The sequence below is a fragment of the Stegastes partitus genome, unplaced genomic scaffold, assembly GCF_000690725.1.
Source record: "Stegastes partitus isolate 25-593 unplaced genomic scaffold, Stegastes_partitus-1.0.2 Scaffold166, whole genome shotgun sequence".
NCBI classification, from domain to species: domain Eukaryota; kingdom Metazoa; phylum Chordata; class Actinopteri; family Pomacentridae; genus Stegastes; species Stegastes partitus.
The window spans coordinates 57,910-70,877 of NW_007577897.1; the positions used below are offsets into that span (position 1 = coordinate 57,910).

A 12,968-nucleotide genomic window follows, 5' to 3' on the forward strand; every position below is an offset into this window, starting at 1 on the left:
TTTTTCCCACAAGGACGGGACGGGGCTCCAGTATTGTTACAGTAAAGTGGCTGAAGTAAACAGGAAACTCTAAATGAGAAAAGTCAGCCAACAGTTACTTTTTTTTTAACTAGCTCTGCGTTTCTGCTGCTGACGTTCGTCCGTGATCAGCAGCGTTCCACAGGTGAAGAACGCAACAGGATGCTGTAGTAAGTGTTTGTTTAGCAGCGGATGAAGCGCTCAGATCCTTTACTAAATACCGCACTGCAAAAGTTCTGCATTGAAGAGGTCACTTCAAGTGTGCAGGTGTAATCAGGAATGTGTTCTGTGTTATTAAAAGTGAAAGTACCCTTGACTCTTCTCCTGCTGTATAGTGCACTACATCATTAGAATATTATTACTCATGCACGACCTTGACCGCCACGCTCTGAGAATTGAAATTGTTGAAACACAAACCACATCCAGCCCCAGTGAGTGATTGATAGACTGACTGTCCGCCAAAATCTAATGAGTTCATCTTCCAGTCTAAGTGAACGTTTGCACCAAATTTGAAGAAACCGCCCCGAGGCCCTCCTGAGATATCAATTTCATGAGAATGGGCCAGACTGACGGACGGACAACCTGAGAACATAACGCCTCTGGCCAAAGCTGCCGCCAGCACAGAGACGTAAAAAAAAATAAAGAAATATATACACACACACACGGCCAGCGTATTGGCTGCAAGTGAGAACCCAGACGCACAGTCCGATCTCAAACCTTATTCTTCCCCATTTCCTTTTAACACCACTCCAAAGAGAAAAAAAAAATCTTACCCGAGGAAAGAAAGAAAAAAAAAAAAAAATCAAGCTTTTGAGATGATTTCGGCTGAAGACAAAAACTGCAGCTACACTCCTTCGCAAACACGGGTTTTGAAATGCACTGAGGAATAGCCTCTGGCCAGCAGCGGGGTGAAGAAGCGAGGCGAGCAGACACCCTCTCCTCCTCTCCCACGGCACCAGCGCTTCGCCCAAGGCATCTGCCGACATCGTTACTCCCCAGCACCTAAGGGTACTCGACTCACGAGCAGCAATCCAAACCCTGATTCTAATTACGGTTAATCGCGGCCGGGCCCTCTCATAGCAATTCCCCTCCATGCTTGTGCGCCGGCCTCGCTGCAGGAAGTCGGGACTGCTGTCTTGGTAAAGGAGGAGCCCCTGAAGAGCGCAGCGCGAGTGGAGCGGGGGACCCCTGCCTTACATCAATGAGGAATCGACGGAGGAACGCGGGGCACCATTTCCATTTAAAAGCCCGGGTGGACAGTTCTCTCTTATTGAGCTGGAACCGAGAGCTTTGGGAACACTGAGCGCTGGGGCGAAGGCAGGGGGTAGATAGAAAGGTGGGTCAATCTTACACTTGAGTGTGCACCACCCTAATTATCTTACATCTGTACTTTTTTGTAGCTCCATCTGAGGCGAAATTAAACCAATTCCGAACATGTCAAATATTAAACCCTCATCACCGAATATGAATTAGATACTCATAGCACAGGAGAGCCTCTGCCAGCGAAATAACATCTGCTGCTCTTCCCTCACGCTGGATCCAAACACGACTGTGGGAAACACTGACAACAGAGCGAGGAAGGAAGCGTGCAGCCAACACTGCCCTCTAGGACTGACAGCAGAGATGAGTCATAACTGCCTCGTCCTGCATGTGGATAGAGCGAATACCTGTGTTCCTGAGGCGTGGAGGAGATCTGGCTGCTTGAACCAGCAGCAGGTTAGAGAAGAAGTTCCTCTTTTCCTCTTCTCCTGGAGGGCACAGCGTTACCACCTCCCCATAGGTCCTCTGGAATATACTTCTCACCTGTAGTGTAAAGGAAAAAAAACACACACAATATATTGTGAAGAGCTCCAGACAGCGAACCTTTCTGGAGACACTAAATTTTATAACTCGGATCACTTGTAAATATGCCTCCAGTTGTTTATTCTATATTTCTTGTTCAGAAGCAGCTGAACTTCTGTGCACACACACGCTCTGTAACATCCTGCATTGATCTGTAATGTTATTCTTTAAACAAGCGGATTTATAAACTAGACTTGAAGAGAATAGGATAAGAAACAGCTGAGACGAACCTCAAATTTATAAAAAGGAAACCTAACGAATGCGGATGTAATACAAACGTTCCCGTCATTTAGATATCTTTCACGTCAGAGGGAACGTTCCAGGATTAATCGCAGCACTCCATCTAACGCTACGAAGAAAACATCACTGTAATAATCTCTGAAAACAAACTAAACTCAGCCCTCATTTTGGTTAAAAACGAAGAAACCATCTTCTGAATCCGCCGCTGCTCGTCAACAGAGGGAACCAGGCGCTGTGCTAACGCTAGGCGACGGACAGACGTGAGCAGTGTGGAAATGTTAAGTGGAAGTACTGGAGGAGAATCTGTCTGTTGCATCACTGCAGAACAGAGGGACACAGACCCTCCCTGCCAGAGCCCAGTAAATGTATTATTTGGCATCTGTGTTTAAAAAAAAAGCACCATTTAACTTAATAATTTATTCTTTTGAATTTAGTTCTGGTGCTCCTAAAGTTATTAGCAGGGAGCTACTAATGGAAAAAGTTAGTCTGGAGCCCTGATTGTTATGTCTAGACGCTCGTTAATAATGAAAAGTCTCGGCACCAGGCTACACTTAAACTACAGTGACAATGGACAAAAGCAGCTGGATCCGACCAAAGCTATACGCCTGCATTGTTTCGCTGCCATCAGGTACGTAGCAGGTTGTACATCAAACTCGCTGCTCACTTGTTGGGGATCGAATCACCTGAACGTAGAAGGAAAAAGCTCCCCAACTATTTCTGTTTGGTGTCGTAACGTGAAGCTAAAAGCTGCTGATGTGAACAGTGCAGTTTGAACTCAGTCCACTTGTAAATGCGGCACTTCTCTGGATATTTGTTTTTTAATTATTTAAGCAAGCATTTATTTTAATTTACTTTTTTATCAGTAGGTTTCAGTATTAGCAAGTTTTTTTTTTGAAAAATGACACCGCCATAGTCACCGAATACATTCCTAAAAAGTTAAGTACTAAAAAAGTTTTTTTAAAAAAGGAGCACTTTATTATTTTGTCTTCTCTTCGCTGTAGCGTTAAAAACAAGACCTTAAAATCGAGGTGCGTACCTTTGCACGCCCAGTTAAGATAATGAAAAAAGATGAGGCGATTCCACTCGGGTCCTGTGGGATGTTTTACAGAGCAGCTATGTTAATTTACCGGCAAATTTACAGTCCAAACAAAAAACTGGGAAGGACAACAAGTCTGCAAACAAACGAGAAGGCGAAGCATCCATCCTGCAATTATATTACACTGGAAGGAATGCATACATACATATCTAAGGAGCTACCCGCGGTTAAACTAACATTCATCAAACTTACTGTGCACCTCGCTGGTGGGGAGCGGCTTTTTAAATCACTGCTGACTTTTTTTTTTGTCTTGGTAATTATCAGATAAACAACAATGCATCGTTCGCACGCACGGGTCAGATAGTTCCTGCATCTGTATTCGAGCTTACATGGGGGGCTTCACACATCCCAGGTTGGTTCTCGGTTGGAGCTCAAGGCCTGCTCCTGATAGAAAACGCTACTGTTGCTGACTAAGCACCAACTTTCCTCTTTTTATCCCCCCCCTCCATCTGCCATTCACATCGATCGCCTCCCTTAGCCGTGGCATGTTTGTTCTCACTGCATTGCCTTCTGTTCTCCTTCTTGGCCTCTCTCCCCTGCATTGTGCGCTCTCCCCTCAGACGAGGGTAAAAAAGGTGAAATGGAGTAAAAAAAACAAGGAAGACGGTAGGGGAGCCCGAGACAGTCAAAGTGTGCGCGGCGCACAGCGGGTAATGATTCGCGGTATTTTCATCATGATAAAGGCTGCAGGGGTGTTGACACAGAGGGAGGGAGAGCAGAAATGTGCTGATAGATGAATGGTTAAAAAAGAGGGAAGGAGGGAGGGCAGGGGAGGAGAGAACTGAATGTACAAAGAAAACTGGGAATGTGTGCCTGGCTCGAGCAACTGTAAAACAAAACTGGATACCTGCTCTCGCTGCATTATGAATTCTTAACTGAAGGAACGGACTTAAAAAGAAAACTAAAAACACGCCTGTCAGAGAGCCCGATACCACCCTGTTGCTACATCTCTGTCTCGCTTTTCTTAAGAGAAAAAAAAACAAAAATCTCCACGGCAGGTGGAAAGTTAGTTTGCTGGAGTGAATCACTTTTCATGCAGTTCACACAGGGGCAGAAGAAACCTTCCTGAACCACCACAAAGAAGTGAAAATAAACAAACCACAGGGCAAATTAAGACGTCTTGACAGCAGTATAGACCCTAAAGTGCCGCTGATATGGATTATGACTGCTGATATTACTGTTGCCTGAAAGCGAAGCTCCGGTCTCACATTTCTACGTCCCAACCCTCAGCTGTGGTCATGAGCTTTAGGTTTTGACAGATCGCGGGTATTATAAGCGGTCAAAATGAGCTTAGGAGCCGGAGTGAGCAGCTCAGAGAAGAAACCGCTGCAGCTACGTTTTGAGAGGTGTCGGTTTAGGCAGTTTGGGCCTCCACGTCGCATCCCCGTGGATGACTGAGAGGGGATCCATTACGTACTGGAAGGGATTACATGTCCCATCCGGCCTGAAAGCGCCTCGACATCCCTGAAAAAGAGCTAAAGGTTGTGACTGGAGAGGTGCCTCGCTGGCTTACGCTGCCGCTGTGGCCCGAAGTGAGAAAAGCAGCAGACGAATTTTATGCTAACTGAAGATTTCACATGCAGTCAGGAATGATGATTACATGGTGGTCGATAATGATGATTAGCTAACAAGGGAGCTAATAACAGATATCTCGAACTCGTCAACAGTTGCAGTAAAAATGAAAATCATGATGTCAAAATCAAACCATCATTAAATTGCCTTTTTCTTCGTTAGATTCCTTTCACAATCCAAACAAATGCATTCTAACTTAACCAGTGATTCTAAAATGCAAGCGTGCATGGACGTCTGCGTCTTTGTGTGAGCCCTGGTGATCGTTATATGCTTCAGCAATTCTCCAATATGTTCAATTACAAGACAACTTTCCATCATTTATCCTTCAGTGCTGACAGACTCTTACTGATGATGTTGTAACGTGTTACCGGTCAAATGCTGCCGTGTGAAGTAGATCGCTCGAGGCCACAAAGAGACAAAATGATGTATCAGTTCAATTTTTTAATCAGAAATCGGTTTACAAAAATGTTACTGATAAATAGAAAAATGCTGAATAATGGCTCTGAAAATTGGTGGACCCCTAATGGTGCATTAAGCAAAAAAAGAGCCAATATGGAAGTCATTAAAGAGATCTGTATGTTGTACAAGGTAGAGCCAGTGGCAGGTTTTTTTTTATCCTGAGCTCTGTTTTTCATCCTACGAAACACCAGGCATCGCTTTCTGTGTCTACAAATGACACAACGCCGCAAATGTCTTGAAGGAAAGAGCGTCTGAAAGTGCACTCATCTGCGTTTAAAGTGCGATTGTGGCTTTTCAGTCCAGCTTCAGTCGTGCTTCCATTCAGAGTCGCTGCAAACACTCAAGCCGGGCTGGAGGACACGTCGCACAAACTATCACCCACCTCACAAGACACAAACCTGGTTCCTGCTACGATAATAAAAACAGCGGCGGACACGTTGGATGCGGCTACCGGCGCCCGCGTCCCAAAAAGAGTTCCGGCGCTAAACATAATGACCGAAGGGAGACGATCTCCTCCTCTAACTGCAGGTATATCGCTTCTACAATCACATGTTCAAGCAATTTCCACCGGTCCTCCACAGAAAAAGGGAGTCAATCAGAGCGGAGTGAATAGCTGTTAAGGGAGGGAGGGCCGCTCTGTAGCTGGACCCAAGCCTGTACTGTCAGTTTTGGCTGGGGAGGGATGCTGCCTGTTCCCTGCTGAGGTTTGGAGCTGAGACAGCAGCTGTCACTGTGTTCTCCGTGCCAGAAAGCGAAACAACACTCTCCGAGCTAGCCAGACCACTTAAAGCACCGTATACTGCAGCATGTACACACCTTTAAAAAAACAAAAAAAACCATACCAATTCTAGCAAATAGATCCAATTGTTGGGCGAGGAAACTGCTAAGCATGCACTCAGCGTCGGCAATATTCCAGCCTTTCAGTAAATAGCCTGAAAAAAATCACTCTCTCTTTGGAATACTGTAAACTCCCCTTGATACTTTCCCATTGTAGACTTCCAAAGAGAGCCTGCAGTTACACCTGCATCACACAGAAAATCACTGGAAGCAGTCGTGGCGTTTATACGTCTCTGTGTTGACAAATTTCTCAAGAACAGCGGTTATCTTTTGGATTTTTTTTTTTACCTTTACTCTGATGAGTTCATCGACAGCCACTGCTTAAGGTTATGTCGGTACAGTATGAAAACTAGCAGAAACTTGAAACCTGCCTGACGTGAGCAATCCATCACGGTAAATAAGTTATGGAAATGGTTATACTACAGCCGAAAGCATTGATTTATTTTAAATATATTAAAGGCCAGTGCATGCATTTATTCATAGGATACATAACAGGAACATGAGACTGAAGCATGACTTAGTGAAATGTAACTACGTTCAACATAATGTAAAGAAATCAATTCTCTGTTCGTTTAGGAAATAACCAATCCATTAAGCTGGGTACGGTTTGGAACACAGTTGGGAAATATAGTAGATTTCTAACCAACCGCCATCCGTCTAACAACCAGCGGATACATTCGTAAAGGTGCGCAACACGCAGGGAGCTTTTGGGATTATTTTAAACAAGACAAAACCAGCAAGTACGTCTTTGCAAGTGCATAGTTGTGGCAAAAGTTTCTAACATGACCGGTAGATCACCTTGAGATCTTTGATAAGCAGCACACAGTAAGGACGGGCTGAACAGCTGTCCGACACCGTGAGAAACAGAGTCCGACGTCGTCACGTGAAGGACACCTCCGCTCGCAACCTCTAAATGAACAAACAGCTGGGGATGGCATATGCTATTAAACGCTCGGATCCAGTTCTCGAACGTGACTTTTAAATTAACGTTGCTTTCCAAGTACTTATCGTTTGGACTCCAACCACAAAAGACGGCTTAAATGTAATTTATTTACAGACCGATGCTCCAATTAATGATCATCTTCATTGTCGATTAACCTGTTGATGACGTCCTGAAGTGTCTCGTTTTGTCCACAATGCAAAGATATTAAGTTTACTGTCAAAGAGGAGAAAAGAAACCAGAAAATACTCACATCTAAGAGTCTGTAATCAGACTTATTTTCTAAAAAAAATTGCTCAAACTAAGTAATTAAACATTAAAATAGGTGATTGTTATTTTCATAGTTGACAACGTAATCAATTAACCGACTAATTGTTGCAGCTCAGTTAAATTCTAATAAACTGGCAAAATAAAATGACAAAATAAACAACTCCCAAATAGCTGATATATTCAACCAACAGCCCGATCCTTTCTGACAACAAAGCCTGCAAAAATGTCAGTGGTCAACACGTGGAGCAACAAGAGATCCGCAACAAAATCAATTTTTCCGTCAAACAATTTATCATCCGACATATTCATTAGCCATCTCCGAAATGTTAATTCCCGCCGTGGGAACGGTGCAGCCGGAGGCACAGCGTGTGTGGTACAAGCATGATGATTTGCTTTTTAATACAGCTTTAAAATGAGTGAAGAAATGGCCTCACCGATGTAATAATAAGGAACTGATTAACAAGTGCAATGATGCAATCCCGCCATAAAGTAGCAGCACGAGACACTAAAATGGAGAAAAACACGCAGGAGAAAGCCAGCGTCGCCTCAGGACAGTCTTGATAGCTTCATGCTGGCTCCATGTTGACTCGATCATGCTATTTATTCCATCACGAGCTTCCCAATTTTCCTGGCTAAATGCCTATGTGTTCAATGACCAAAGAAAAGTTAATCCGAAGGAAGCGGTAATTGCCGATCTTGCGCGGTTTCTGCCAGTCACCTGGTATGGTAATGAACAGCAATCTGACATGTGACACTGAGACTGAATGGTCTGTGCAACACTTCCATTTTCATACTTATTCTCTTAACACAGCACGCGAATCAACACGATGGAGTTAAGTGAAATGGAAAAAAAACCTTAATGCAATGCAGAAACCTGCGGGAAACTTTCAAGCACACAAAATAAAGATACCGAAGAATAAAGAGAAACAAAGACGGAAAGACAAGTTAAAAACGATCGGAAGAGGAATTAGAAGATTAGTCTCCGGTTATAATCACGTTTTCACTTAGTAAACACCTCCATGCAGGTGTTTTTAGATGCCAGAAAAGTGCAAACTAGAACTTGGAGGCTTTAATAAAGAGCTTAGACCTCGGTGGGTGCTGCAGTCCAGGTGCCTCGGTCCTAATGAGTAAACTACAGAGAGAGAATCATCCCAAGAGCCTCTCTCGCCTTGGAGCACGGCCAGGGTTAAGGCCTTGCCAAAACAGCAGCCACACACATGCACAGAGACAAGAACAGATAAGAACCAACAGGCAGCTCAGGCATGTTGATGTGGAGTGCGTGGCCTGGGGTGAGGACTAGGGGCTGCCAACCCCCAGACCTAATTAAAGCCCTTCTGTTGCCTGACTAGAAAGAACCCACCTCCTTATTTTTCTGTGTCTTTTTTCTCCCCCTTCCTCTGGTCTTTCTCTTTCCTCTTCCTCTAACCCAATCAATCCCTTGCAGCCTAACCCACAACAGGTGGTCTGACTCTAGCTTTGGCTTTCAGACAGAAAATAATAAATCCAAGAGGAAGGATGAAGGAGCAGGGGCAGGCATACCCAGGGAGAAAAGTGGGCAGTGGGATAAATGACAAGAAAGGGTGATGGAGCCAAAGTAGATAAAAACTCTGTGGGAGCAGATGACCTTGACTCTGTCTGCACTCGCATTTCTGGCATAAGAAAGAAATAAAAAAAGAGACCTCTGAATCAAGCTTTAGCCTCCAATACCACGCTCCTCTCTCACATAAAGGAAGCAATTGCACCAGCAGCAATATGCAATCCCAAAAGAACATGTGGCAGGGCTCCAGGTAAATCTGAAAATGTCAGCTCCTGTGAGTGTTTGTATATGCACCGTGGTCCTACCTCGTCTGACAGCTTTGAGTAGTGAGTCTCAGCAGTGGCGAGGATAAGGACAGGGCTGAAGGAGGGCACGTCCTGCAGCAGGGTGAGGAAGGTGCTCTTCACAGTGTCGCTCACTGTGTCCCACCACTCTGAGATATGTGGCATGTACACCACGCTGGGCATGCTCCGACGGGCCTCACGGAAAACCTGCAACCACAGCGGTCAAGCACACACCGTTGATTACATTTAAAAAGTTCTAAAAGTCTCTGAGTTGTCGAATTCCAACACACGGGTCTGTGCGGGGGGTTACCTGAGCGCAGGACTCCTCCGGCGTCTTGGCGCTGACGGAGTAGAGAATGGGCAAGTCCAGGCGGTGCACTGGTAGCTTGTCCAGGTGGTGCAGCAAGGCAGGGGCCAAGTGGGAGCTCTGTCCTGAGCCTGGGGCCCCGGCCAGCAGCAGACGAGGCCGGTATGCTGTGGGCTGTTGCAGGGCAGAGCTACGAGGAGCAGATGGGAAGTTCATAGTTAGCATACCATCCATTGCCTTATGATGTCAGAACAGCAGTCGACCCGTCATTCTCGCAGCAGAAGCGCTACACTTTTGCATTTTGCATTAGCTCGGCTCTGCCAGAGTTTCACTGTAAATGCATGTTTGATGTAAATGTAACGACAGGCTTCTCTGAGAAAGCACCTCGGTTTGTGTAAGTAATAGCAGCATAAATACATACAGCATCTCTGTGAGCTGTTCTCTGCCAGTGTGAAACATTTCCAGCACAAAGAGGATATATAATCAGCAAGCAATGAACACGAGCATTTTTCATTTCTTAGCAACTGGAGTAAAGGCAACCACAAGTGACGCAGCTGGTCGGTGAAACAAGAAAGAACAAGCGACACACCAGCGAGCGGTCAGAGGGAAAATAGCAAAAGGCTTGTTACAGTTCGGGCAAACCTCCAGTTCCAACTATATAATGTAGAAGTGTGAAGCGTTCCCTTGTGTCCCAGTTATATGGACGTACCGAGGGCAACAAGCCTGCAGCCCCGGCTCTGCCTGGAGCAGCTCAGCACTGTTTTAAAGAGGCCATAATCAGCTTTTGGGTTTTTTCCCAAAAATATGTGTGTTATAGCATTTCTGTGCATGTAAAAGCCCAAAGTCAACACCAGAGGGTATTATTCTATCGCTCATAAAACACCGCTCCCTACCTGCCTGAAATGTCATGTTTGATATGCAGCCTTTTCTTCCGTTACTTATTTGCATCACCGTGTAGCACATCTGCGTAACGCCTGTCTAGCAGATAGTTTAGAACACCTTCACAGTCTGCCTTTATTTCCTCACTGGAGCCACTTCTGTAAGTCTCTGCGGTTACAGTACATGTACAACAAGCTGACCAATCACAGCAGACTGGGCTTTTCGGGAGAAGAGACTTTCAGACGGAGGTGGGAAAAAAGGTGCTGCAGCGATGTACAGTATGTGAAACGTGTTTTTTGAATATTAAAGCAGATAAACATATTCTAGTAGAGCCCCAAAGTAAAGTTCTGACCCTGTGCACAACATGAGTTAGCTGCATATGTATATGACTCCAGTAATCCTAATCTGCATGATGCAGGATGGCACAGCAAAGCAGAAATGCAAATGACTGGGTCTCTTCCTTCATCTTCAACATTCATTATTTCTCCCATATGTTATCAGCAACTCCACCTATAGGGCACGTGTCTCTTGAGCCCCTGGAGGTTTGAGTGCAGGTGTTCGATGGTAACACTCGGCCAGGTAATCACAGCTGCGAGAACACTCAGGACAGTACAGGCGTATGGAGACATCACCATCTCCATCTGTATCGGTTCAGCTAACAAAATTATCCGTCCCTCTATCTGGACTCAAAGACCGGAGGTGCAGTATATTTAAATTTCATGAAATACTTGATAGGGTGCTAGTGGACGCCGAGTGAAAATTCACAGACACCTTTAGCGGACACATTCCAACTCATGAATATTAACTGAAATACAAAGTAAAAACTTCAGACATTTCAATATTTCAACTGTTCTTTTTTTTTTTCCTTTTCTTTCTTTCGGAGCAAATTAAAACACAGCTAAGCTTTACTTTGATGTATAGTCTGCCGGGGTTTCAGAGAATCGGCTGCCGTATCACGCTTTTGTCTCGCCGACTCTCGCACGCGACGCCCCTTCTGTTCAAGTTTACCTGATTGATAGCCGGGAACGGACAGCTGTCAGCCGCCATGATATGAATCGATTTGAGGAAGTTTACATAATGGTTGACGCACAGACTTGTCAGCGGTGAGATGACAGCGTAATAATGCAGCGAACAACAAAAGACTAAAACTAAACTAATGGCAGGCTTATGAAACTGTCTGAATAACTAATTGCCCAGTTTGTTTGTGATTTCCCAAACACTGAAAATGTTCTGCTCTGTTTGATGATCATGTAACTGCTACTTTACCAAGTATTCCAACAGCTGTAATGGAGCTCAGGACTCAACCAGAGGGCAGCCGCTCTGTTAAAAACACCTGCAGCTGATGGAACTCGCTGGTTTGAGGTGAAGAAAACTACACAGCATGACCTCTGCTGTTAGATCAATCCTGTCTCCACGTCAGGGATACATGATAATAATAATTACTGCCGTTTGGTGTAAATGTGCTCAACTTCCTGTCTTCGGAGACGCTTAAATGGATCCTGCTGCTTCCTACAAACAGCTGGAAGCAACAACTTTTCTCCACAACTTTTAAGTCTAATCAATCTTTTCCTTTTCCATCTTGTGTTATTTTTATGATCAGTTTTATAATTTAATGTATTAAAAAGTCAAGCAACGTGACTGAGAAAAAACATTTTCTGATTTTGGCACACAGCGTTTTCTCTCTGTCATATTTTTTTGACCAATATTGGTGCTGAAATGTGGGGAAAAAAAGTCTTTCTCGAATCGCTTCACACAACTCTAATTGCGTTTACCGTATGATTGCCAATATGTTAATGTGACTGCACGCAATTCAGAGCGTCGAAAGCGATACAGAAATGTTATTACATCCGACGTAGCGAGATTTCTGTCACGACGTTTACGGAGAAGTGAGCAGGATGTTCATTCAGGCGTGAAGCAGACGCCTTTATGTACAGCTCGCACACAAGACAGGGGTATTTTGGAAGTCTTGAGGACTAGAAGCTTAATAAGAGTTTAACGGGTTCATCAACAATCGACTCAAGTAAATGAAAAGCCACAGGTCTGTCCTTGAGCAGTTTAGTTCCTTTATCTCTCTATTTCTGAGTGGAAGCTGCCACAACGAATCTAACTTCAAAATTCTCTTGTTGCATTTTCTTTTCGCTTCCATCCTTTGATCTGGGCCTTTTGACTCCCCGGCTAAGGATTCTCAAAAGCCTGCGGAGTCATTGAGTTGTATTTGCTGCTCATTCCTGCCATTATATATTCTCACTTGTAAAAATTCTCGTGAAGGCAATGTGTCATATGTTAATAAAGAGGCTTCCTTCTGCTAGGAAAATAACTACATTTCCGAGGCAAGCGTGAGCTATATGAAACCCCAATTAAACCACTGAAAAAGGAAGCTAGTTACACTGAGAAGGGCAGAGGTGGTATCTCGCTTGTGCAGTCAAAAGGTCACTAAAAATCAGCATTAAGCATCAGCTCAATGTAAATGAAAAGGTAATTATGTGTTCTTTGAACTTGCTTCGCTGTAGCGTATTCAAATTTAGATTTTAAACATTAGATTTGACGTGATGTCTTTGATCGTCTGAACCTCAATAACCTGCCGGCAGGTTTGAAAGTCGTGTTGAAATTAGAATAAATGAAAATTTAAGTTACATCATCTATCACAGCAAAAAAAAAAAAACTGAGAAAATCGTCAGGTGGGCTGC

At 44.3% G+C, this 12,968-nt stretch overlaps 1 protein-coding gene across 1 annotated transcript in view; it reads right to left on the reverse strand.

The window, feature by feature from the left end:
- atad2b (ATPase family AAA domain containing 2B) overlaps positions 1 to 12,968 on the reverse strand; it is a gene marked incomplete at its 3' end in the record, with an annotated part of 85,513 nt that overhangs the window by 57,521 nt on the left and 15,024 nt on the right. Inside the window, exons 18-20 of the mRNA XM_008279632.1 lie at positions 9,406 to 9,592; positions 9,117 to 9,302; positions 1,686 to 1,821 (exon numbers count right to left, since the gene is read on the reverse strand). Coding sequence (XP_008277854.1) covers positions 1,686 to 1,821; positions 9,117 to 9,302; positions 9,406 to 9,592 — 509 coding nt within the window. The remainder of the gene's footprint in view (positions 1 to 1,685; positions 1,822 to 9,116; positions 9,303 to 9,405; positions 9,593 to 12,968) is intronic.